We start from the raw sequence: 23,850 nt of genomic DNA on the forward strand, positions 1-23,850 counted from the left end.
TACCTGTTTTCTGACCCAATAGCTATTCTTTATTTCTACATCTTCACATTCCTAATCATTATCTCTTGAGCCAGCCTTCTGAGACTCAGGGGAGCCTGGGAGACTAAAGCAAAAGCCTTTTACTTCAAAGGACAGGGACACAGGGGTTGTATATGGTTTCAAATATAGATGTGAAAATCATATTCACACGGAATCCCATTTTCTCTTTTCTCCCAACTTTTGTCATATCATTCTTAAATTGTGAGGCTTTATAACATGTACGTCTTTCCTGTAACCCTAACTTCATATCCATGGTTTCCTTAGTCCTACACTTAATTCAGCGCTCCTGGCCGTTTCTTCTGCAGCCGTTTCCCCATTCATCTCTCCTACTGTGATTTATCTTCAGCTTTGTGCACACTGATGAATGGTTCTGAAGTGGACCTTTGCAGCCCTGCACCAGTCCTCCTCCTTCCCATCTGCGGTCATTGCTAGGCTTCCCCGATTCTGAAATGTCGCAACCTTGCGCCACCGCGACACCTTTTGGCGGTAGAGAAGGACGCGGGCGTAGGGGCGGTGCGGGCGCGGGGGCCGTGCAGGCGCGGTCCTCCGGCAGGCAGGGGGCGCGCAAGAGCGAGCCGTCCTCGGCGCAGGAGCAACGCGCCTCTCTCCCGGCCGCACACGCCGTGACTCCGCGCCGCCGCGCGCCCCGCGGGCTCTGCGTAGGGGTTGGCGCCGGAGAGGTCCGGCCGTCGGGGGCTGAAGCCGAGCGCCCAGCCCGCCGAGTCCGCGGCGCCTCGGCCCCTGTGCGCCGCCGCGGCCCGGGAGCGTCGGCCGGGCGGGCCGGGTAAGTGGCGCCCTGGGCGGGCCGGAAGGGTGGGTGGGCAGGCGGGGACCGGGGCGGGTGCGCCTCCCCGTGTGGCGCTGGACGCGACGCCGCGGCTTTAGGCCGCGCCGTTAGAGGCTGGTGTCCCGGGCCGTCCCCGAGCCGCCGGTGTCTTCGCATCAGGCGGCCCGGCCCCGGCCGACCCTCCGTGTCTCCCTTCGCGCCTCGCCGCTCCTTTATTTGCCTCGGGTCGCCGGGCCTTCGCATTCCTAGTCTTCCATTATTCTTTCCCGTCTGTCTGTCCACATCTCTTCTGGACCCGAGGGCGGCTTTTCCTCCCCACCGTCGGTAGTGTTTTGGGAAAAGTTGCTGGGCCTCTGGATCCCGTAGGCATGCCTGGGTCACCTGTGCCCGGGGTTGCAAAGGAAGGAAGCCTTTTCCTTCTTAGGCTGCAGAACGGGGAATCAGGTGTGGACTTCTCTCAGGGACGGGGGTTTATCTGGACGGGTGGAGGAAGACGTGACTACGGCACTACCTCGGTCCTTGTCCTTTTAAAGCGGTATTTTAGCTTCGATGTCCAATCACCCAGCTTTTTTTTTTGAGCATCTCTTTTCGCCCAGACCATGTGTTAGTAACAGCGTATGCAAGATGCATAAGAATCTGTCCCCACGCTCTGTGAGTTTAGTTTCCGGGGAAACGAGCATAAAAAGCCACGCCTGGGTTGATCCGATTGACCGGAGTGGGGTCTGGAAAGCCTTCCAAAAAGGAGTGAGGCTTGAAACTGAGTCTTCGGGGTGTTTTGTTAGATGTGCAAGATGAGGGAAATGTTTCCTGCAGAGGAAGGAAATAAATGTAAAGGTACCAGAGGTGAGGCAGCTTAGTGCATTCTGGAAACTGCAGGAAAGGCAGAGGTGTGAAGAGGGGTAGTCAGGTCAGATCAAGAAGGTTCTTTGAGAAGTCAGTAAAGGAGAAACATGGGAGGCACTTACTGCTAGAGGCAGGCAGATGGGTGGAAAGTAGGATATTCTGGATCAGGGCAAAATTCTGCACATTTTCATGTAGGTGAGGACTGTGTGTCCCTGCAACAGGTGGAGTTTTTAAAGGCTGCTACTCAGTTTCCACAATTTTATGGGATAAATGCCGCAGACGTTTTGACTATAGTAAGGATATTTAGGGAATATGGGGTATTACATTAGTAACTTAAACTGAGAGTGTTTTATTTTTAGAACTTTATTAAGAAGTGTGCTGTCTGCTGTACAGTTTACAGTAGAGAGTAGGTTGTGAGTTAGAAATATAACAAGGTGTCACAGAGGTGTTGGCCTTCTGAGCTGTTCTGATCGTGGAGTTCTGTGACGGATAAAGAGAGCCTTTATGGAAAATAGGAATCTGGAGAATTGTGTATTCCCAAAAGTAACTTTATAAAGTGGAAAGCATGGAATTAATGAGAATGGGGTTCAGGTTGCTGCTCACCCCTGGGCCCGGGAGATCACTTGGGTGGAATGGGATGGGGGCCATGAGGATTGAGTGTGGTTTCTTGTCCAGATCCTGTCTCTTGTTTTGGGTGGTGAATTCACTGGTCCTTGTAGCATTATAGTAATTAATTGAAGCAGGCCGTAGAAGTGTGTCATTGCTGTGGTTAATCCGCTTCTGTGAATTTGAAGATCAGTGAGAAGGAGAAAAGTGAAGAAAGCTCTTCTGCATTTACTGGGATGCGGAGATCTGATTTATAAGCTCCGAGTTAAAGAAAACTAGCAGATGCTGGTGAGATGACATCAGTTTCTAATATTTGAAGTGTGTTTCCGAAGGTTTTGAGACCAGAAACAAGGAACTTTTAAGGAACATGAGAGTTTGCTGCACAGTGACTTCCAAAGCTTGCAGAGCGAGGTGAATCAGGTGGAATTGTCAACAGCCAGCTTCAGTGTAGACTGGAGTCGGAGGAAGTGTGGTCTTGTGAAACCTCACCAGCAGCGGTGACATTGTTAAGTACTGGGTTCTTAGCCAGAAGGACTCTGCTGGAGGTAGAGAGCCTCTGCGCTGCTTGATTTTGTAACCGTGAAATTGGGAAAATGTTTGCATCGGTTTACTCTTTTGGCAGGGATATGTCCAGCAGCCTGTTACCTCACACCCCCTCCCCCACTGCTGCTTCTCCCCGCCCTTTTACCTATTCTTTTTTTTCTTTTTTTAAAAAAATTTTTACTGTGATAAAATATACATAACATAATATAATATACATAAAAATTTGACATTTTTAAGCGCATGGTACCATTGTGCGACTATTACCACCATCTACCTCCAGAACCTTTTGCCTGCTCTTTACTTTCTCGTGGGGCCTGTGGGCATTGTGTAGTTTCACTGCTGATTCACATGGCCAAATAGAATTTACTTAATTATTAATATTTCAAAACTGTTTATTAAATGCCTTCTCTGTGCCAGAAATTGGAGCTGCAGAAGTGAATAAGCTGGTCTTTTCCCTTCAGAGTTCAGTGGGCATTTGGGTACTCTGTTTCCATGGCACCAGTGTTATTTGTAAATACTTTTTTAAATGAATTTCTCAAATTTCTTATTAAGTGATATTGGGAAAATTAAAGTGGAGTTAGATTTGCAAACAAATTTTGATAATTTAGCTTTATGATTTCCCAGAATGTGTTGTTTATATTTGTTTCCCAGAATGTGTCAGTCTTACCTTGCTTTTATAAGATTAAAGAAAGATAAAACAAATGAACCCATAGTTGTTTACTAGCCTTTGGTTTGGTGACCAATTGAATGCAGAGGTCTCAAAAAATTAAACTAGGTTAGATGAAAGATGCATGGTCATTTCTGAAGTAGTGTTTTGAGAACCACATCACAGTTGACCCCTGAGCAACATAGGGGTCAGGGACACCCACCCTCTGCTCAGTCGATAATCCAAATACAACTGTACAGTTGGCCCTCTGTATCCACGGTTCCACATCCGTGGATTCAACCAACCACGGATTGTGTGGCACCGTAGTATTTACTATGGAAAAAAAGCCGCATGTAAGTGGACTTGTGCAGTTCAAACCTGCGTCATTCACGGGCCCACTGTACTAAGCTGGACACTCAACGTTGTTTTCCTTTGCTGTTGCTCTGAGTTTTTCAGGTTAAACTGAAACTTTAAAGATGTGTTATCTAGAGAAGAAGGATAAGTTTTGAATACGAGGTAGGCTGGGAGAAAAGCGCATGACAGCCTCTAAAGCTTTTTGGTGCAGTTGTCTTCCACAGTCATTGTGGGCAAGGAATTTCTGAAGCCATGGCCTGGGAGGGGGTTGCAAATGGAGTGTTAACTCTGCAGTCGGCCTAACTGCCTGTTCAGCTCTGGGGTGGACATTGGTCTTAGTCCGGGGGTAGAGCAGTGACCTCCACAGACTGATGTAGGTTTTCGTGGAGTTTACACTGACTGTGGATTAAAATTGTAGGTTCTGAAGTGGACCCCGGGGGCATGCCCTACAAAACTTTGGAGACATGGTCAGATTTCAGCCATACTTAGTTAGGAAATGGAAGTCATTAATTTTCCTCCATTTAGCCTCAGTGACTTGAACTTGTCTCAAGCTTAACATGACAAGGTGTTGCCAAGTTCACTTTGTCTGGCACTGAAGACAGTGAGCATTTCCCGGTGGGATGTGCTCTCTAGGAAATTCTCTGCCCATGCTGCCGTCACCTGAGCCGGTGAGTCGTCACAGGAGCCTTGAGGAGGAGAAAGTATAGGCATTCCTTGAGTTTTTTAGGTGACTCATTGGAGCAATCAGCCACCAGTACCCTGGGCTCTGCTTTTATTCACCCTGCTTCTGTGCTGCTTTGGGGCCTTTCATTTAGAAATCAAAACAGAGCTTTCAGGTAGTCTGCGGTTCAGATATTAAGAAGGGAAGACACTGTGGAAGGCAACTGCAGTTGACCGGGGCTGATTTCTGCTCAGGACCAGAACAGCTATACTGAGGGAGGGAGGCGGCATCCACCCTCACCCCCGCCCCAAGCACAGTGGAACCCAGTCGGCCAAGGTGTTGGGGTCTTAGAATCCATGCACAGAAGGGTGGAGAAATGAGCAGACAGACCGAAGTTTTGCCCGGGGTCAGACGTGACCCGGGGGGAAATTAAGTATTTCCCTTCCCGTCTATATCACCTTCTCTTCCTGAGACTCAGACGCAGGCAAAACAGGATTTGTATAACACAGTTTCAGTGGCAAAATGCTGTCTGAGCCTGGGAACTGACAGACTTTTGGAATGTGTCCATATGTTAGAAACTACCCATGTTAAGCATTTCTTTGCAGTTTAGGGATTTTAATCAAATTTTTTTTCCTCTTTCCATCTGTGAGAAAGAGATTTCTTATTTTGAGAAGTGAGCCATTTTGTGGGTTTCAGAACGTTGAGGTGTTTTAAAGGTGGCAGTAAGGATTTACCAGCATGAACTGTGGAGTTCTCCTGACTGCGTTTGAGATGGGTCTTCCCACTGTAACCTGGGGCAGGTGTCTCTGGAAGTCCCCATTTCCCTCCTGGACTGCTCTTGGTGTGTGATAAGGCTTTTAGTAAGTGGTAACTCTTGGTTTTGTTGTTGTCATCCTCTTGGGTTGCTCTGTTCTGCCAGGGATAGTGTATATTGATGTAGATTGATGTAGATTGTTGATTCTGTGTTTGTAATCCGTGTCATTAAAAATTACAGATTTCTACTTGGTGGGATATGAGGAAACCTGGTTATTAATAAGATCTAACCTTCCACCTTCCTGTCACATCTGTGAGGTCATTTCTGGGTTTTCCCCCATAATTAGGGGGCATATATTACAGTTTTTTCTTTATAAAAGGATAATGGCCCATCACCACCAAAAAAAAAAACGGTAGTTAATTGTGCTAAATCAGCCTTGTAATAGGTGTTTTTGTAAGGCTTCTACTTTTTGCTGTTGACACAAAATAGAGTTTTTTAAAAATTGAATATATGTAATTAATAATGCCCTGAATGTAGAACTTCCGTCTTATCTCATTCTATAGAACAGAAGGATTTCATTTGTGAATTATTTGACCACATGATCTTATATATAGGAAAATTCATTCTAGAGGTTTATTTTAAAAATAGTACATGGATGTAGCTTTATTGTGTCAGGGTGCTGACTGGTGATATCAGGCATCTTGGCTTCTGTCACTGAATGTTACTGGACCAGGTGATCTCTTCAGATACCTCTTACCTCTGAAGTTCCATGATACTGCATTATTTTAACATGGGAAGCTTGGAACTCTTCACTACATTTTTGCATTCTTTAACCCCTACTCCTCTTGCCTTTCAGCATTAAACTGAGAAGATGTCCCTGTACGACGACCTGGGAGTGGAGACCAGTGACTCAAAAACGGAAGGCTGGTCCAAAAACTTCAAACTTCTGCAGTCTCAGCTCCAGGTGAAGAAGGCAGCTCTCACTCAGGCAAAGGTAAGAGAAGCTAAGCCCAGCTTGAGAGCAGAGGTGTACCGGCAGGTGCCTCCTAAGGATTAAGAGTAACCTGCTCCTCTGCCTCTTTGTTGAATATGTAGGGTTTGTTGAATATGTAGGGTTCAATTTGTAAGGGGAGAGGCTGGGGTGGGGGAGGGAGAGGAATAGGTGTTGAAGGTCATTTCGCTTCTCCTGGGAATAGAACTGTTTCAGGGAATCAGAATGAGGAAAAGCATACTCTTGGTTTCCAGCAATGATGCTGGTTGTCAAACTTCAGTATGCAGGTTGTCAATCTTGGTTGTCCAAGATTGAGAATTTGGTTAAAAGGCTATATAACACCCAATACTCTGGTAAACCCTGATTCTGGGTTGGGGCCTGGGGAGTCTGCATTTTTAGGGAGCAGTCCTGCTGTTTGTTGTAGGTGGTTTGGAAGCGGCACTTTGAGAACGAAGCTCTGCGGTATTGACTGAGCTGTGATGATGTGTGTGTTACTGAAGGCTGGGGTTGGTTGTGAACGTATCAGGGTTTGTAGTCTGGGGTAATTGTTTTTGTTTCTGTTGTGTAGTGTTGGGCGTTGGCAACATCCTTGAAATCATTCACCAGGTAAAACATTAAAAAAAAAAAATGTAATTGTCTACTGGATATTTGATATTAAAATGTTCCTATCAAATACGTTTAGGAATGAGAATGGTATTATGGTTTGCTTGTTGTTTTAGAACATGATTCCCCAGTGGAGGCTGTATCCCCTCCAGATGGGGCAAATATTGGTTCTAAGGGGTGAAAAAAATCCTGCTCTTCTTATGTATAAAGGCCAGATAAACACAGAATACATAAACAGGTGTGTAGTGTATCTGTGGTATTAAAATTTCATAGGTGGAGAAGAAAATGTATTAAAAGGTTCCTTGAAGGAGGAGGCAATAATGAAAAAAGAAGTTGAGAAGAACTGTTTTAGAGGTACATATTTCCCAGTAAGATGAAATATTTACTGATAAGATGATATATCATTTCTGGGATTTACTTTAGAATACTCCAGTCTTTGGCAGGGGAGGCAGGGATACATGAAACAAGATTTGCCACGAGTTGGTAGTTGTTGAAGCCAGGTTAAAGAGACATGAGTTCATTAATCATTCTCCTTAATGTTTGAAAATTCACACAATAAATTTTTTTAAAGTTGGAATTATTTTTTTTTCCTTCACTACATACATCATTAATATTAAAGTGTTTACATTTGATTTCTCAGTATTATAAAAGGTTTTTAGGATTAGGATACCCACAGGTAGAGAAAACACTGTCTTAAAATTTAAATTGGTTTTGTCAGTTCTGTTGATTAGAGTTTTTGTCTTTTTCATATATCATTACCAGATTTAAATTTTGTATGCCAGTACTATTTCTTTTTAAAGAGATAGAATTCCGTCTTTTTAAAACAAACTTTCATCCCACATTAAAAGATTAACAAAACAAGTCTTTTTTTTTTTTTTTTAAATTAATTTATTTTTGGCTGTGTTGGGTCTTCCTTGATGCACGTGAGCTTTCTCTAGTTGTGGCGAGCGGGGGCTTCTCTTTGTTATGGTGCGCGGGCTTCTCATTGCAGTGGCTTCTCTTGTTGCGGAGCATGGGCTCTAGGCGTGTGAGCTTCAGTAGTTGTGGCACACGGGCTCAGTAGTTGTGGCTCGTGGGCTCTAGAGCGCAGGCTCAGTAGTTGTGGCGCACAGGTTTAGTTGCTCCGCGGCATGTGGGATCTTCCCAGACCAGGGCTCGAACCCGTGTCCCCTGCATTGGCAGGCGGATTCTTAACCACTGTGCCACCAGGGAAGCCCAAGTCTTGTTTTTTTGTTTTAATTTTTTTTTAAGTTGGTCTAATTTTTTAAATCTTCGTTACTCGTAACTTTTGCTTTGGACATAAGATGTATAAATAAGGTTTTACATTCTAATGATAATGCTATTTCATATATTCTATTCTTGAAGGCCTCAGTCTTCTCTTTTGTAAAGTGACTGACTCCTAGGAACAATTCTCATACTTAATAACATAAACTCAGTTAGACTATAAGTGGACATAATTAGTGGGCAGTCTCGGTTCAATGGAAGATAAAATAGAAAAGCAGAAGTCGAAATATACTAGAGATATACAGGTTAGGTATACTCATCCACAAGTGTATGCCCAAGATATAAAAACATACCCATTCCTTGTGAAAGATCCACACTAGTTGAAATGTAATGCGGAGAATCTAATGTAGAGCTTTTTTCTTATATTATTTCATATGCAAATTTAAATAAAAGCGACCAAGCTTTCTGTAAAGCTTTTACAAAAATGGAGGAAATTTGTGTTGTAAAAAAAAGGGCTAAAGAAACTAGTATATGGCTATTGTAATAACTGAATTAAAAGACTGTTAAGATTGTTTTTCTCATATCTGAAAGGTTTGTTGCAGAGTCCAAAAAAAGCTTTGTTACAAACAGTATGAATTTTAATTTGAAGCCTCAGTACACTTTTCTTATATTTTGATGATTTTAGAGCCAGAGGACAAAACAAAGTACGGTCCTTGCCCCAGTAATCGACTTGAAGCGAGGTGGCTCTTCAGACGAGCGGCAGATCGTGGACACCCCACCGCACGTGGCGGCGGGCCTCAAGGTACACTCCCCACCCCCAGCTGGGTGGGCCTCCTGCTTTCCACAGGCTGCGCTTTACACATCACTCTGAACACACCTCCTCAGTAGGCCTTGCACTCTAGGCAGTATCATTTTCAATTTAATGTTTACTTCAGTTTTATCAAGTTTAAAACATTCATCTGTTTAAAACACAGTAGTTAATTATAGAAAAATCAGAAACTGGAGGTAGGCAAAAAGAAAAATAAATGACTTTGGTCCTACCCTCCAGAATTTAAAAACTTTGTATTTTGGAATAGCTTTCTATCCTTCACCTTCTCCACCTTCTGTTCTCTGATTTGCATTTCTCACTTAATATATTGTGAGTGGCCATCTGTGTCAAAAAGTCTAGGACCATATGATCATTTTATTGACTTCACAGTATTCCCCTGTGTGGGTTTGCTGTGAAGCTCTTGGGGTTTCTTGACCAGAGGAAGTGGTCCTGCTCCTGCAAGGCTGATAGTCTGTCCAGAGGGAAAGGCACCCCAGAGTGGAAATTTTCTGAGGATTCTTAGTCATTCAACATTTTTTCCCACAAATTCTTTGCCTAATTTTTTCTTGCTACATCTAATGAAAAACTGGTTAGTCATCTTCTGTTATTGTATATTGGCTCTAGAACCTATAATATCACCCCCAAATTTAATCAGTAAGCATTTTCCTTCTTGCTGCATAGCCAATTTTTAATTGTAAAGCATTCCCATCAGGTGAATATGTATGGTGATTTACACACCTATCTCCTAACTGTAGAACCAGTAAACCTCTAGTGAACACCTCTGCAGAGTGCTTTCTATGCATTTAAAATTATTTTCTTAGGATAGATTTCCTGAGGTGACATTAGGAGATCAGTCACTTTTATGGGCAATTTATTTAGCGCCAGCTTGTTTCCGGCAGAGTTGTATCAGTAAATAGTATCGCTTGTAACATGTGAGCGTTTGGGTTTTTCCTACCCTCCCTAGCATTGGGTATTAACATTCAGGCTTTTAAAATCAAGCAAGCTGCTTTATTCTTTATAGCATTTAGAGAAGGATGGCTCATTGTTGAACTTAAGCAGGGTTTATACAGTAAAAGTTGTTTGCTGTCAAATATTGAAATGACAAAAAAATTAACCTTCATGCTGACAGTCTGGTCTCCGAGTTAGAAACTTTGTGATGGCAGTGTTCTGTAAATCGAGGGGCTCATTGTTAGCTTCTCCTATCTTACTAATAACTGAAAGGAAATGTCGTTCATGTGCTTTTGTGGGGTTTTTTTTTGCGGTACGCGGGCCTCTCTCTGTTGTGGCCTCTCCCGTTGCGGAGCACAGGCTCAGCGGCCATGGCTCACGGGCCCAGCCGCTACGCGGCATGTGGGATCTTCCCGGACCGGGACACGAACCCATGTCCCCTGCATCGGCAGGCAGACTCAACCACTGCGCCACCAGGGAAGCCCGCTTTTGTGTTTCTAAAATGTCTTTTATGTGAACACAAATGAATAACTGCCCTTTGGGAGCCCTGCCTTAAATAGATTTTTGTAAGATTTCCAGTGATAGGGCCTGGGAGGTGATTACAGTTACTTTTCTAATTTCTTTTATTCGTCAAATCAAAGTGTTTTTTGTTTTAGGTGTAAGGAAACCATGAAGTGTTTGTTTTATGATGAAAAAACATCAAACTGCACAGTGTAATCCAGGAATTGTTGGATTTAGATCCATTGATGATGAGCATAAGCTCTCTTTATCATGCCAGTTTTGTGTTCATGTATAAAGTACCTTTTACAAGCAACCTTCCTGCCTTTGGCAGTGCTGGGCATGCTCCTCCTGAAAGAGGTGCAGAGTGGACGCTCGGGGACACTGACCTGAGCTCATTTGGGGGATCTGCGGAGACCAGGGAAGGCATCTTACTTTTACAGACAATAAGGAGGCATCATGCTAGGAAAACTAACAGAAGAAAGTATGGAGGTTTAGGAACGTGAGACCACGCAGTAGGTCAGGGCTTACGAGAACCATGGAGATCAAGACCACGAGCCTAGGGCAAAGCCCCCTTCTCATTGTGTGTTTCTAGTTGACTGTGTGCTGTCTGCCTTTGGTTTTTCCGATTTCTTTGTTAAGGCTACTACCTCTTTTTCTCTCAAAGAGTAGCCCCAGTTTCTAAATGTACAGAAGAGAAATGCAAAATGTTGTCATCTGAACCTGACTTAGTGGACCTTAAAAAATGAATGATAATGTGAAGGCAGTTACCTCCACCTGTGCAGACTCAGGCCTGAGATGCAGATGACTGGGGAGGGTGTGAATTCCAGAGGATTTCACAAAGCCCAAGAGGATGCCTTTTACTTTTTTTTTTTTTTAATTTTAATATGTCATGTCTCCATGTAATCAGAATCTATTCTAATAAATGACTATAAGAATGTGTTATTCATGAGTTGTTTCGTATTTTAAGTTTTCAGATATATATATATATATATATATGTATATATATAAGTATTCTGTGTTTGCTATAAATAATCAAATTTATTGCGTGAAATTTTAGGTGGGGGCAGCTTGTTTAAGACTTCCAGGAAAGTGCTGTAGGGTGTATGGAATTAGTACTAAACTGAGAGGTGAAATGCCTTGTCATGTTCTGCTGCTAGGTGTGTGGCCGCGTCAAGTCCCTGAACCTCCTCGGGCATCTGCTCCCTCATCTGTAAAGCAGAGGCAGACAGGTGGTCTTCAGGGCCCCTCCTAGCCCTCGTATTTTTTGACCTTAATTCTGTGAATAAAATTCCAGGACAGAGGATGATACTTACTTTGGCATTTTTCCCTTCCTCAGGACCCGGTTCCCAGTGGGTTTTCTGCAGGAGAAGTTTTGATCCCCCTAGCTGATGAATATGATCCCATGTTTCCTAACGATTATGAGAAAGTAGTGAAGCGCCAAAGAGAGGAGCGACAGAGACAGCGGGAGCTGGAAAGACAGAAGGAAATAGAAGAGAGAGAAAAGTAAGGCCTTGCGCGGATGTGGAAGTGCTCTACGTTTGAAATGGTCGTTCAGATGTTGGTGAATGAACTTTAGTGCTGTCTGTAAGGCTGAGTGGGTTTCCTGGTTGGTCTGAGCAGTTGTCAGGAGGAGTCAGGTTGTTGTTAACAATGTGTGGTCGTTACATCCCAGCACGAAAACAAACTCCAGAGCAAATTTCATATACAGTTGCAGAAGAGTATACGTTTTGGGTGAGTTCTTGGAGAAATGACTTACAAAGTGATGTTGAATAATAGGGTTTTTTCCTATGCTGTGACTCTGCTAGCGTCATAACTGCTTAAAGTATTTAAAATGTTATTCTTAACTTTTGCTGTTTTTGAGCCAGATGGAGTTTTTAAAAACTCATATACATCTTTTATGTTTTTTGAAAGTATGGGCAACAAGGATTTATTTGCATTTCTTCTTTTAAAAATACTGAGTATTGTTAAATATTTATATAAAATATTAATATATTATTATTAATTGAATCACTTCATGAAGTGAAAGCATGTTCTAGAGAATCAAAATTATTTAATTAACTATTGCCTATTGTTGATAATGCTTTAAAATTGAAAGAGGTAAATATCAAGGAAACTTTTTTCTTGCTGTTTATATTCATATACCTCTTAAATTTGTTCGGTTTATCTTCTGGATTTTTCTCACTTCTCATACTTTTGCTACTTTAGTCTTTAACCAGTTTGCATGCCCCACCGCCCCCGCCCCCCCAAAAAAAAGTCAAGGTGACGTCCTTGAGTTCACATCTCTGAATTGGTTCATCTGTGGTGAACATTTATTTCCTCTTATCATAGGAGGCGTAAAGACAGACATGAAGCTAGTGGGTTTTCCAGGCGACCAGATCCAGATTCTGATGAAGATGAAGATTATGAGCGAGAGAGGAGGAAGAGAAGTAAGGCATGAACACAGATACTATGTTTCAAACATGGTGCAGTTCCACCGTTTCATATTCAATTTCATAAATGGTTCATCTGACACTGATTTGGGTAATTTTCTCTCCAGAATCTCAGCAACCCACATGTTCATGACAGTGTAAATTTACATTGTTTTCACATATAGTCTTTCAGACATTTACTTGTTGGACACTTGGAGCATAACTTAAAATACATGCCCACTCTCGTCTTTACCCTCAGCACAGTCGGACCAACCTGTTCTCTGTATCCAGCTACATTTCCGTTAAGAACAGCACTGAATGGAGGAGAGTCAAGGCACTCATTTCCAGAACCTTTGCCACTAACACGCATGACTGAGCTTCCCTGGACGCTGGTTTCTTTCAGTGTCGTACGGGGAGCAGGGAGACAAGCATTTGAACTAGGTGCTTCGTAAGACCTCTTCCATCTCTAAGAGGTCTCTAAGAGCAGCATTGTAGTTGTGTCAGAGCCAAATTCTTAGTGATCACTAGATAGCTAAGCAGTGTTCATTCTTGAGAGAATGGAATGCTATTTATCTAGCTCCATCATGTTTGATTGCTGGGATTTCCTGGATTTAGTTCACCACTTTGGTTGACAGATTGAGATTTAAATGAGAAATTGAAATCTTCCTGTCTCCTAGATACCAGGCACTGTTCTAAGCACTCTGATGGATTACCTCCTTTACACCACACAACTTTGTACCACACAACTCAGATAACTGTGATAATCCTTGTTATAGTGGACTGGTGGGAATAGCGTTGTGTATGAAACGGGTCCATTGTGCATCTAACCAAGATCTTTCTTTACCTGAAAACCTCATTGCGATGTGGTCACCTTTACCATGAGACCTAAGAAGAATGTTATCATGAAGCTGGAGTGTATTTCCACGTACATGAACTCTGTGTTATGACCAGCAGTTTGGCAAGCTTGGTCTTCCCAGTGTACAGCCAAGGCTTTTCAGGGCTTAGGTTAAACTTTAAAATACTAAATGAGTTGGAAAGGAGTGGGTCTGTACTAATTTAGAATTCTTACTCTTTCAATGCAGATATGAGTTACACAGATTTATAGAATACTTACTGCACAACAACAAAGAACCAAGCTCATAGATACAGAAAACAGATTGGTGGTTACCAGAGGCAGGGGTTGTGGGGAGCTGGGAGAAATGGGTGAAGAGGGTCAAAAGGTACAAACTTCCAGTTACAAAATGAATCATGAGATTGTAATGTACAGCATGGTCACTATGTTAATAATACAAATAATTGCAGAGTTTTGGATTGTTTTACATAATGTTTATTGTTTTAGGCCATTACATTTTGGGGATAAAATAATTGCATATTTGAAAGTTGGCTAAGAGAGTAGATCCTAAAAGTTCTCAAAACAAGAAAAAATTTTTGTAACTATGTGGTGACAGATGTTAACTAGACTTTTTGTTGTGATCGTCTCACAATATATACAAATACCAAATCATTATGTTGTACACCTGAAACCAATATATTACATGTCAATTATACCTCAGCTGAAAAAAGGCTTACTGCGTGCTGAGCACTATCAGACACTGCATTGTTTTTCTGCGGAGGAATAGAGTTAGCATTTGAGTGTGCTCTGTGTGTCAGGCATTATGTTAACATTTCAGATTCATTATCTTCCTAATCAGCAAATGCCTGATTTATTAACTTGTTTTAGAATCCAGTACATAGGTTGAATATTTCTTGGTTTCATCTTTCCAGCTTACAAATCAGCTACCCTTTTTTGTGAGGTGTGCCTTCTATACTGAGGACTATTTTTTTTTTTTGGAACATTAGCAGGAACGATATAATCTAATATTAGGGAAGTAATGGTGTTAATATCCGTTATGTGTACTGCTGTTAACATATTGGTGGTCATATTTTAACATGATTAGTAGCAAATTTTCAGTAAACAACCTGAATTTTGTATACTAAACTCATTGGAGCTGATCTTTTCAGAATCAGTTAATAATCACTTAGGTCTTAGTGGCAAGGTGAAAAATGATAATAGGTATGTCAAAAGACATGGAAGTTTTATTAAGGCTCATATTTCTCCGTAAGTATTTTTTCTAGTCTAGGCCTGTTAATCATTATGCTTATACACTGGCTTTGGGGGATTTCTTTTGTGAAACATTGTATGCTGGTGCAGCATGGTTTTGTAATTGGTCTCTTTACATTGTATCGATTTTTGGGGAGTGTTTCATTGATGATGAGGTTATAATACATATGTTAGCACTTCTCCCTAGTGAAAAATTCCTTATGTTCTCTGCTCATGCTTTCCCTCTGGTTGTCTGAAAGAAAATGGAGTCTACTTTGGTTTGTTCGTGCCCACCATTCTCTGTCCAGGAAACATGAGCAGGAATGGTGACAACACAAAACAGATTGTAACCAGAAGTACTGACACTTCCAAATAGGTGTTCAGTCCCAGTGGTCTGCATCCTGGAAAGAAGGGTGCTGTCTTGTGGGGGATGCTCTGGCCTCACAGGGAGCTGGGTTTCATTCTGTCCCTGCCTGTTCACTCTCCCGCGATCATTTTCTCATCTGGAAAATGGAAGCAGTGATAACCTACTTCTGTATTTTTGATCCTGGATTCAGATACTGAAGTCTTCAGATGTTAGTGGGAGGGATGGAGTAGCATCCCTTCCTGCTTCTTTCTTTGGAGGGTGGTGTGATGTGACAGGTGGCCTGTGTCACATTCCTGAGGATCCGGCATCTGAAATGCTTTCCCTCCTTTAATTGGTGGAATTTCTGTTTTCTGCAGGTATGGGCGGAGCTGCCATCGCACCACCCACTTCTCTTGTAGAGAAAGACAAAGAGTGTACGTACCTGTTTCTTCCCCTCTCTGTTCAGATACACATCTTTAACCCAGTTGTGGGAAGTCTTAGCTGGAATCAGCCAGGTGTCCTGAGTGCAGGGAAATGGCTGGAAACCCGTCCTTGCTCTAACCCTCAGCCAAGTGCTCTCTTCCACCCCCTTAAGTTTAATACCAGGCTCTGAGGCGGGGTTTTTCTCTTGTGAGATGCTTTTTTTGTTTGTTTTTAAAAATAATTCATTTTGTCTTCTCCAACATTTCGTTATTTGGAGTTAGGTAAAAAACAGTAGCTGAGATTTTGTGCTCAGTGGTCTAGGGGCTGTTAAATTTGTGACCCTCCACAAGGTGGCAGCACCTTCCTGAGTTAGGTCAGTGCACAGGTTGTGTGCGTTTACTCAGATTGCCCAGTCTTCTCCCAGTGATCTGTTCTAGAATTTGGGGTTGGAGTTGGACTTTGAGGAGTCATGAAGCTCATCTTCCTGCCCTCTGGGTTGGACCATACCTAAACTACCCCAAGAACATATAGTCATCCCTCGTGCTTTTTTTTTTTTTTTTTTTCGGTACGCGGGCCTCTCACTATTGTGGCCTCTCCCGCTGCGGAGCACAGGCTCCGGACGCGCAGGCTCAGCGGCCATGGCTCACAGGCCCAGCCGCTCCGCGGCATGTGGGATCTTCCCGGACCGGGGCACGAACCCGTGTCCCCTGCATTGGCAGGCGGACTCTCAACTACCGCGCCACCAGGGAAGCCCCCCTCGTGCTTTTTAATACCTTTTGCACCATGAATGGTACCTTTTTATAAAGAAGGTAATTAAAAAATTGTTAAATACCTTTTGTGTGAAAATACCTGACGAACCATAAACCCCAGTTGAAACCAGTCTCTGGGAGTGGGGCCCAGGCATCTGGATCAACAAGCTTCCTTGTTGATTCTAAGGTGTAGCTAGGGTTACAGATCACTGAACTGGCATATGGTCCCTAATCTCAAAGACCTTTATCGTCTGCCAGGGTAATAAGATCGTAAGATGAGCGTCTTAAGACAGGTACACAGGATGCTATGGGAGTCAGAAGAGGGGTTGATCATATCTCCTGGAACATACGGAAGGTCCAAGTGCAGTTCAGAATTGTTTTGTCACAGTTGGGTAACCCTATTTTATTTTCATCCAACAGTACCCCGAGACTTTCCTTATGAAGAGGATTCAAGACCTCGCTCACAGTCTTCCAAAGCTGCTATCCCTCCCCCAGTGTACGAGGAACAAGACAGACCCAGATCCCCGACTGGCCCCGGCAACTCCTTCCTTGCCAACATGGGGTAATGGTCCGGGTGCTCTCACCTCGGCAGGTGCAGGGAGGGCGGGGCCGAATGGGAGGCACTGTCAGCCCTTCCAGGAGGTGCAGCATGTTTTGGGATGGGGCCTTTTTTGGGTTTATGGGGAGATGCTCAGTGCGCTCAGTCACACAGCCTCCTTCTTGAGGATCAGGGTTCAAGTCACATGGAGGGTATCCCAGCATGACACTGTTATGTTTCGTACAAATCATAAAGCTTTCTAATGGAAATTTTGAAAGATTTAGATGCTGAACATTATATTCTCTAGTTAGGAATAGTTTGTGATCATTATATTTGTTTTCATAACATTTGCAAATAGGTCATATGAATTAGAGCTGACTTACGCTATGTCCAAAAGATGAATGGCATCTTTTTTTTTTGATAAAATGACCTTTGCTTTAAGGTCATGGTTCTATACCTTTGGTCTAAAAACTCTCAGTCGTTCTAACTATAATTAGAAATTTGTTGGTGTATGAAAATCAGTTTTAAGGTTGACTTTCAGGTGGGGCTTGTGGGTTTTAAGTCTCACTGGATTTGGCATGCGTTTTGGTTAAAAGAGTGTTTTATGTTGTTTACTCTGTTCCTCTCGTGCTCTGAGGGGTTGTCAGGTGAAGCAGTGTTGCACTAAGGCCTTCTTTGTTCTGTGTCCTCTAGAAGGACTGCCTCTGGTGGCAATGCTGTGATTGTAGTAGTGACACTGGTCTGCCCTCGCCTGTGTGCACGTGCTTTGATCCTTAGCGTCCTCGGAGCTGGGCTAGTCAGAGTTGGAGGAGGTGGGTCCTCCACCATAGGGTTTGCACACTGCAGGAGGATTTGGAGTTTCTCATCTTGTGTCCGTCTTCTAGATCTGTGCTGCTCTCTGTGGTAGCTACTAGCCACACGTGGCTGTTAAATTAATTGAAAGTGAATAGAATTTAACATGTATTTCTTTAGTCACACTAGTCTCAAGTGCTCACCAGGCTAACAGCCACTGTACTGGGCAGTGCAGATGGAGAACATTTCCCTCACTGCAGAAAGCCTGCCCTAGAGTGTATGCTAGAGGGGGACAGACATGAAGCCATTGGGGTGGTTTTGTTTGTTTTTTTCTTCTAATGAAAAAATTGACCTTTTGCTGGTAAGAATTGACTTTTTGCTGAATCCCCTTTAAACAGGAATTAAATCTTTATGCCTAAGGAAGATACAGTGTAGTACAGTTCATCAGTTTTCAGTCTTTTTAGCCCTAGAACAGCTTGTTCAAATGAAATACTTAAGGAAATTACATACATGAAATACCGTAGGTACAGTTCTGGTTGAAGCAGCGTTTTGTGATTTAAGCCCTAAGTAGCAGTGGTCAGTAGGGGGCACCCTTGAGACCCATGAGGCTCCTCACGGTGCAGTTTGAAAACTGTCATGGGATTAGAGGAAGAGCAGTGGACTGAGAATCCAGAGTGGTGGATTACACTTTCAATCCTACCATTAACTCCTACAGAAACAATTCTCACGTGGTGTCTTGCTTTGCTTTCAGTTAGCCTTAAGCTCGTCAGCCCATCTGGGCCTCAGTTTCTTCATTTCTAGCTCTGAAATAGATGGTCCCTAAGTGTCCTTTCACGTATGAAGTCAGTCATTGGAAACTCTGCTGTACTATTTAGAAAAATGCAATCATCTTCATTATGTGAAACCATACTTATTTTTTGACAGGCTCACTTTAAAATAAACTGGTTATGAGCCCTGTAGCAGAGCAGATACTGGAGCACACAGGAAGTCTAGTGTTTTCTAACAGGCCCTGGGGAAATCTCACTAGGGGAACTAGTGTTCCCCTCATCTCAGGGGTAATCTCAGGATGCCCAGGCTTTCAGCGTTCACTTTTTATCTTTCTCCTGAACATTTCACGGCTTCCATCTCATGGCCTGTTGGTGATTATATGTGACCTCATCGAAGCCCTTGTGCAATTTACACTTTCTCTTTCCAGAAGGAGATTACTGTGACGTAAAATCCAATTATGCTGTAGCTGATGACGTTGAGTGCAAGTACCTTTCCCTTTTTCCTCCCCACAGTGGCACAGTAGCACATAAAATCATGCAGAAGTACGGCTTCCGGGAAGGCCAGGGCCTCGGGAAGCACGAGCAGGGCTTGAGCACAGCGCTGTCAGTGGAGAAGACCAGCAAGCGGGGAGGCAAGATCATCGTGGGCGACGCCACTGAGAAAGGTGGGCCTCCCCTTGAGCGGGGCCCTGGGGGTGAGCAGGGTGGAGGCAGGCCATCCTGATTGTGATGCATTCCAGCTCTGCGTTGTGGAAACTGAATCCTGAGGCCTGTTTTTACAAATAGTTCAGAACACGCAGACAGATAGGAACGCCCATGGAAGAAAAAGAAGACAAGAGACTTTGGCAGAAATGAATAGGACTCCAGAAAATCATGTCATGCCTGCTTCTACTAGCAGAGAGCCTTGTTACAATTGATAAAACCATGATTATGTTTTTATAGCAAGACAGAGCCATACACAATATATCGGTGATTCTGTCTGCTACATCTCCATCCTGTAAGGTTCTCTGCTCTTTTTTCTGCCCTTTCATCCTAATTTTCTTACTGACTGATCGCTCTGTGAGACTAATGTTATTTTGCAGTCTACTGGTAGGTGATGCCTACTTGGTGTTTAATTTTCATATGATTGTTAAGAGTCTGTTCTGTAGTGAGGGCGTATTGGAATGAGTCAAACATGACTTAGCATTTTAAGTGGAACTGAGTGGTTTTGAGTCAGCTTAGCTGAACACCTTTTCCTAAAGAAGGGAGAGAACTTTTCTGGGAGCCCTGTCGACGCACAGCTTTAGGAAGCAGCAATGAGCCTCACAGGCTAGAACCGAAAACCAACAGTCACCCGGCTTTGTGGGAGTGTCTGAAATTGGTCAGCTAGGAGCTGGCTAGTTAACTGCTTGTTACACTGGGCTGGGGACCTTCGGCCACTGCCTGAGCCAAGACTCACCTCTGAGGGTTGTGATCACTGTGCCCTGTGAGCCCTTTAGGAAGAGAGCTGAGCAAAAATGCAGGTAATTGGGGATATTAAAAAGTTCTAGAAATTATGGTAAAAATTATACCAAAGCAAAGTGATGCTTTCAGCCAGATAAGGCTGCATTTTTGATGAGAGACTGTGTGGATGCTTGTAGATGGCTCTAGGACATAGATAGTGGGAATTGCTATTGAAATTAAATTATTCATTGTAACTTGGATTCAGTGCTGTAACATGTCTATGTCTGATAATGTTTTCTTACAGATGCAGCCAAGAAGTCGGATTCAAATCCATTAACTGAAATACTTAAGTGTCCTACTAAAGTGGTCCTACTAAGGGTAAGACGCAGAAGGAGGAAACCTGTTTGCTCCCTTTGAATTGTGTCACTCCACCTTGACCTGTCCCTGCACGCTTGCAGCTCCCCCCGATGACAGAACAGTTAAAGAAAACTGAAAATGACACTTTTGGATAGACTCCATATAAGACTGATTTTTAGATTCCTTTTTCACTAATGCTTCTTCGCTAAACACAATATTTAAGACTACAGTGAGTAATTACTTTAAAATATTTGAAATTGTTAGAAGTTCAACTTGGTTTATATATTTTGATGCTTGCACAGTTGCTCTTATAACTCTTTATGAAGCTTAATATATACTTGTATATATTTTTTAATACCAACTTTGGGGTATTTCAGGGATGAAGATTTTCTTCGTGTCATTTGGGATTAGGAACGTTTGCCATCATGGAAAAAAGTTATTTATACATCTCTTTTACATATTTGTAAATTATACTTCACAGTGGAATTTATGTATTTATTTTTGTTTATAGAACATGGTTGGTGCAGGAGAGGTAGATGAAGACTTGGAAGTTGAAACCAAGGAAGAGTGTGAAAAATATGGCAAAGTTGGAAAATGTGTGATATTTGAAGTAAGAGGGGTTTCTTTTGATGTTTATAAACCCAAGTTATAATTGATAGACTACAAAACATTTTCTATAGGGACAGAGTGTGCTATAAGTAACATATTGTCATACTATAGAAGGTGACAGATGTTGGTTAGTTACACTGCTTTTACTCAGTTATTACAATTTCAAACATAAACACAAGAAGGACTTCAAATTTTATTTGGTGAAGAAACATTTCATTTTGTGACTGAGGTTTAGACTTGATGACAGTGTGCTCAGTAGTTTAGTGACTTGGACGTGCCTCTGGTCTCATTCATTCGGCAGGTGTTTTCTTAGTGCCTCCCACATACCCAGTACTGCATTGAGAGCCTTGTGGGTGGGGAAACACATTCTGTGCTCTTGGTGATAACGTTCAGTTGAAGAAACCACAAAACAAACACGTGAAATTAGAGAACATTCAGTTGCTAGACTCTGTAATGTTGACTTATAAGTACAGGAGGTGAGAGAAGGATTAGATCCACACAAAATAGTTAGAGGAGGCTTTGTGAACAGTATCAGATGTGAGCGAAACTTTGGAATGAGTGGGTAGGAGAGAACGGGTGTTCAGACTAGGGTCACGGCTTCTGGGAGACCGAGGAGGGCTGCAAAATGGAGTGGTTGGGCGTGGTGGGGGTTAGCAGGAGCCGCACTTGTACAGTGGCAGTGGGGCTATGGAAGCGGGGCCTAGAAAACTCCACCAAGGAGCTTGGCCTCGTATGAAAGACGGTTATAACGCATACGGGTCTTTTTGCCTTAATTTCTGCTCACTTCAGCTTCTCCTCCATATCATGTTGCTGTCTGTTGACTGCATAATTATTTGTTTATGTGTCAGATGGCATAGGACCTCCAAAGGTCCTGCCTGGCTGTGTGTTCCAGCACTTAACACAAGACCTGTCATAAACGGACCTTCAGCAGATTTTGATGATGAATGAGTTATACTTATTTCCTTGGTATTTGACCATTGCTTATCTGTATATGATGATAGTTGGAATACTTACTCTGTTAAAAATCATTTGTGGGAGAAAACTCACATTCAGTGATATCTCCGATGATATCTTTACTTACTATACTTTCATTTCTTTTCCAGATTCCTGGTGCCCCTGATGATGAAGCAGTACGAATATTTTTAGAATTTGAGAGGGTTGAATCGGCAATTAAAGGTAAGTTGTACAGCTAACTATAAAGAATTAAAAAGTTGAATTTGTGATCTTAATCTTTGTAATTAAAACATGTTCTTGTAATGTCTGATGGAATACCTGCCTTAACTGACTGTCTTTTTGTTTGCCTTTTAGCTGTTGTTGATCTGAATGGGAGGTATTTTGGTGGACGGGTGGTCAAAGCATGTTTCTACAATTTGGATAAATTCAGGGTCTTGGATTTGGCAGAACAAGTGTGATTGTAAGAACTAGAGCCTGAGTCATCTCCAAGGATCCTTCAACGAGCCACAGACTGAGCAGAGGAGAGCAAGGCAACAGGCAGCCTGCATGGCTGTGGGTACAGAGACTCTGGAAGGACTTCTAAGATATATGTTGACTGATCCCTTTTTTATTTTGTGGTTTTTTAATATAGTATAAAAATCCTTTAAAAAAAACAAACAAAAAAACGATCTGTGTGCCTCTCTGGTTGTTTCTCTTTTTTATTACCACTTCTGAGGTGATTACATTTTTTGCTAGGATTTCATGATAATTCTCAAGTGCTTCGGTGATACGGCATTTCTTGCACTAAAAAAATCTAGAAAGTTTTGGGATATGGGGTTGTGTTACCCTTTGCTTTTCTTTCTTTTTTTTTTTTTTTTTGATTCATTTTAATAAAACCTGCAAGTTACTAAACTGTAGCTTCATAAATTCTATAATAAAGTATCATCTTGGCAGTCTGCCAAAGGTGAAAATTTCTGCTTTCTCTAACAGAGAAATTCTTCTTATTGACTCCAGTCGTAGAAAAAACTCTTTATGACCTAAACTAAGGTTGAAGAATTGTGAGCCTACCATGACCTGTTGGGATGAATCATTTTCGGTTAAGCTAAGTCAGACTATAGATTATGTGATGGATTTAGGGGTATTTGGGTATAGAAATCATGAATATAGCCTTTGTTTTCAGATATTCAAGCCTAGTCTTTAGCGTAGATCAGAAGTGACCGGTTAATTCAGAACCTCGCAGGTACATTGTAAATGTGTGCCCGATTATGTTTTGGAAATGGTGGTTCCCTGGGGTCACATTTCTACTGGCAAAATTTGCAGTAGTGTTAGTTCTCATACATAATTTTAAAATGTATAAAATTCAGCCACATCAGTTACTTAAACTGTGCTGGCGATTAATATAATTACGGAACTGTGAAAAATTGTATCATTGAAGTGCAGTGGTGTATGTGGCTCAAACATTTAGCAGGGCCCAAAACAAAACAGGTAAAAATGTTTGGCACTACGGTTCATTGGCCAGAGCAGGAAGTGTTTCCAGAATATACTTGTGCCTGTGTTCTGTTCCTTGCTTGCCCAAATGTTGCATGTGACTTACCTGAAGCGGCAGCTGCGGGACGTGCGCCTGTGTTGTCTCTTTAGGTCTTTATGACATGAGAGCGTCTTGTGACCCTGCGGGGGAGGAAAGTACTCAGCATTTCTTTGCATCCATGGACTTGGTTTGGAGACATAAGGAATATTCTGACCCTTTTTAAAAAAGGATTTTCTCATGTTTTTATTTAACATAAATAAAAGAATAACATTTTCTCTTTTGTGGTATTATTTTACTGAGTAAAAGTGAATTAAGACTGCTTTTGAAATAAAAGTGCACATACCCTGAAATAAACTTGGGTTAAAGAATATAAGGTAAAAGAATTACATAATTGGACAGAATTTTGTAGGATGTGAGAATCAACAGCCAGCCTGAAACTAGAACAGGTCTACCTGCGGACTTAGCTCCGGAATACCAGTGATGGCGCCTGGCTTGGGCTTACCAGTACCTAAATGTGCTCATGCTAAGTATTTATTATGATGGCTTAGTTTAATTTGTATAAACCCTAATGTTTTAAAGTTTAAGTTCCA

General features: G+C 42.4%; 1 protein-coding gene across 1 annotated transcript; it reads left to right on the forward strand.

Annotated features, from left to right (window-relative positions):
* The first annotated feature begins 689 nt into the window (after positions 1 to 689).
* On the forward strand, positions 690 to 23,535 carry RBM17 (RNA binding motif protein 17). The gene is made up of 12 exons (XM_065871818.1): positions 690 to 823; positions 6,090 to 6,227; positions 8,737 to 8,853; positions 11,645 to 11,811; positions 12,637 to 12,734; positions 15,520 to 15,576; positions 16,735 to 16,876; positions 18,925 to 19,076; positions 20,138 to 20,211; positions 20,702 to 20,800; positions 21,903 to 21,975; positions 22,108 to 23,535. The coding sequence occupies exons 2-12, from the start codon at positions 6,105 to 6,107 to the stop codon at positions 22,209 to 22,211; spliced, it is 1,206 nt and encodes a 401-aa protein (XP_065727890.1). The 5' UTR covers positions 690 to 823; positions 6,090 to 6,104; the 3' UTR covers positions 22,212 to 23,535.
* Positions 23,536 to 23,850: the final 315 nt, after the last annotated feature.

The sequence above is a fragment of the Phocoena phocoena genome, chromosome 2 (assembly GCF_963924675.1).
Source record: "Phocoena phocoena chromosome 2, mPhoPho1.1, whole genome shotgun sequence".
In the NCBI taxonomy this organism is placed as follows: domain Eukaryota; kingdom Metazoa; phylum Chordata; class Mammalia; order Artiodactyla; family Phocoenidae; genus Phocoena; species Phocoena phocoena.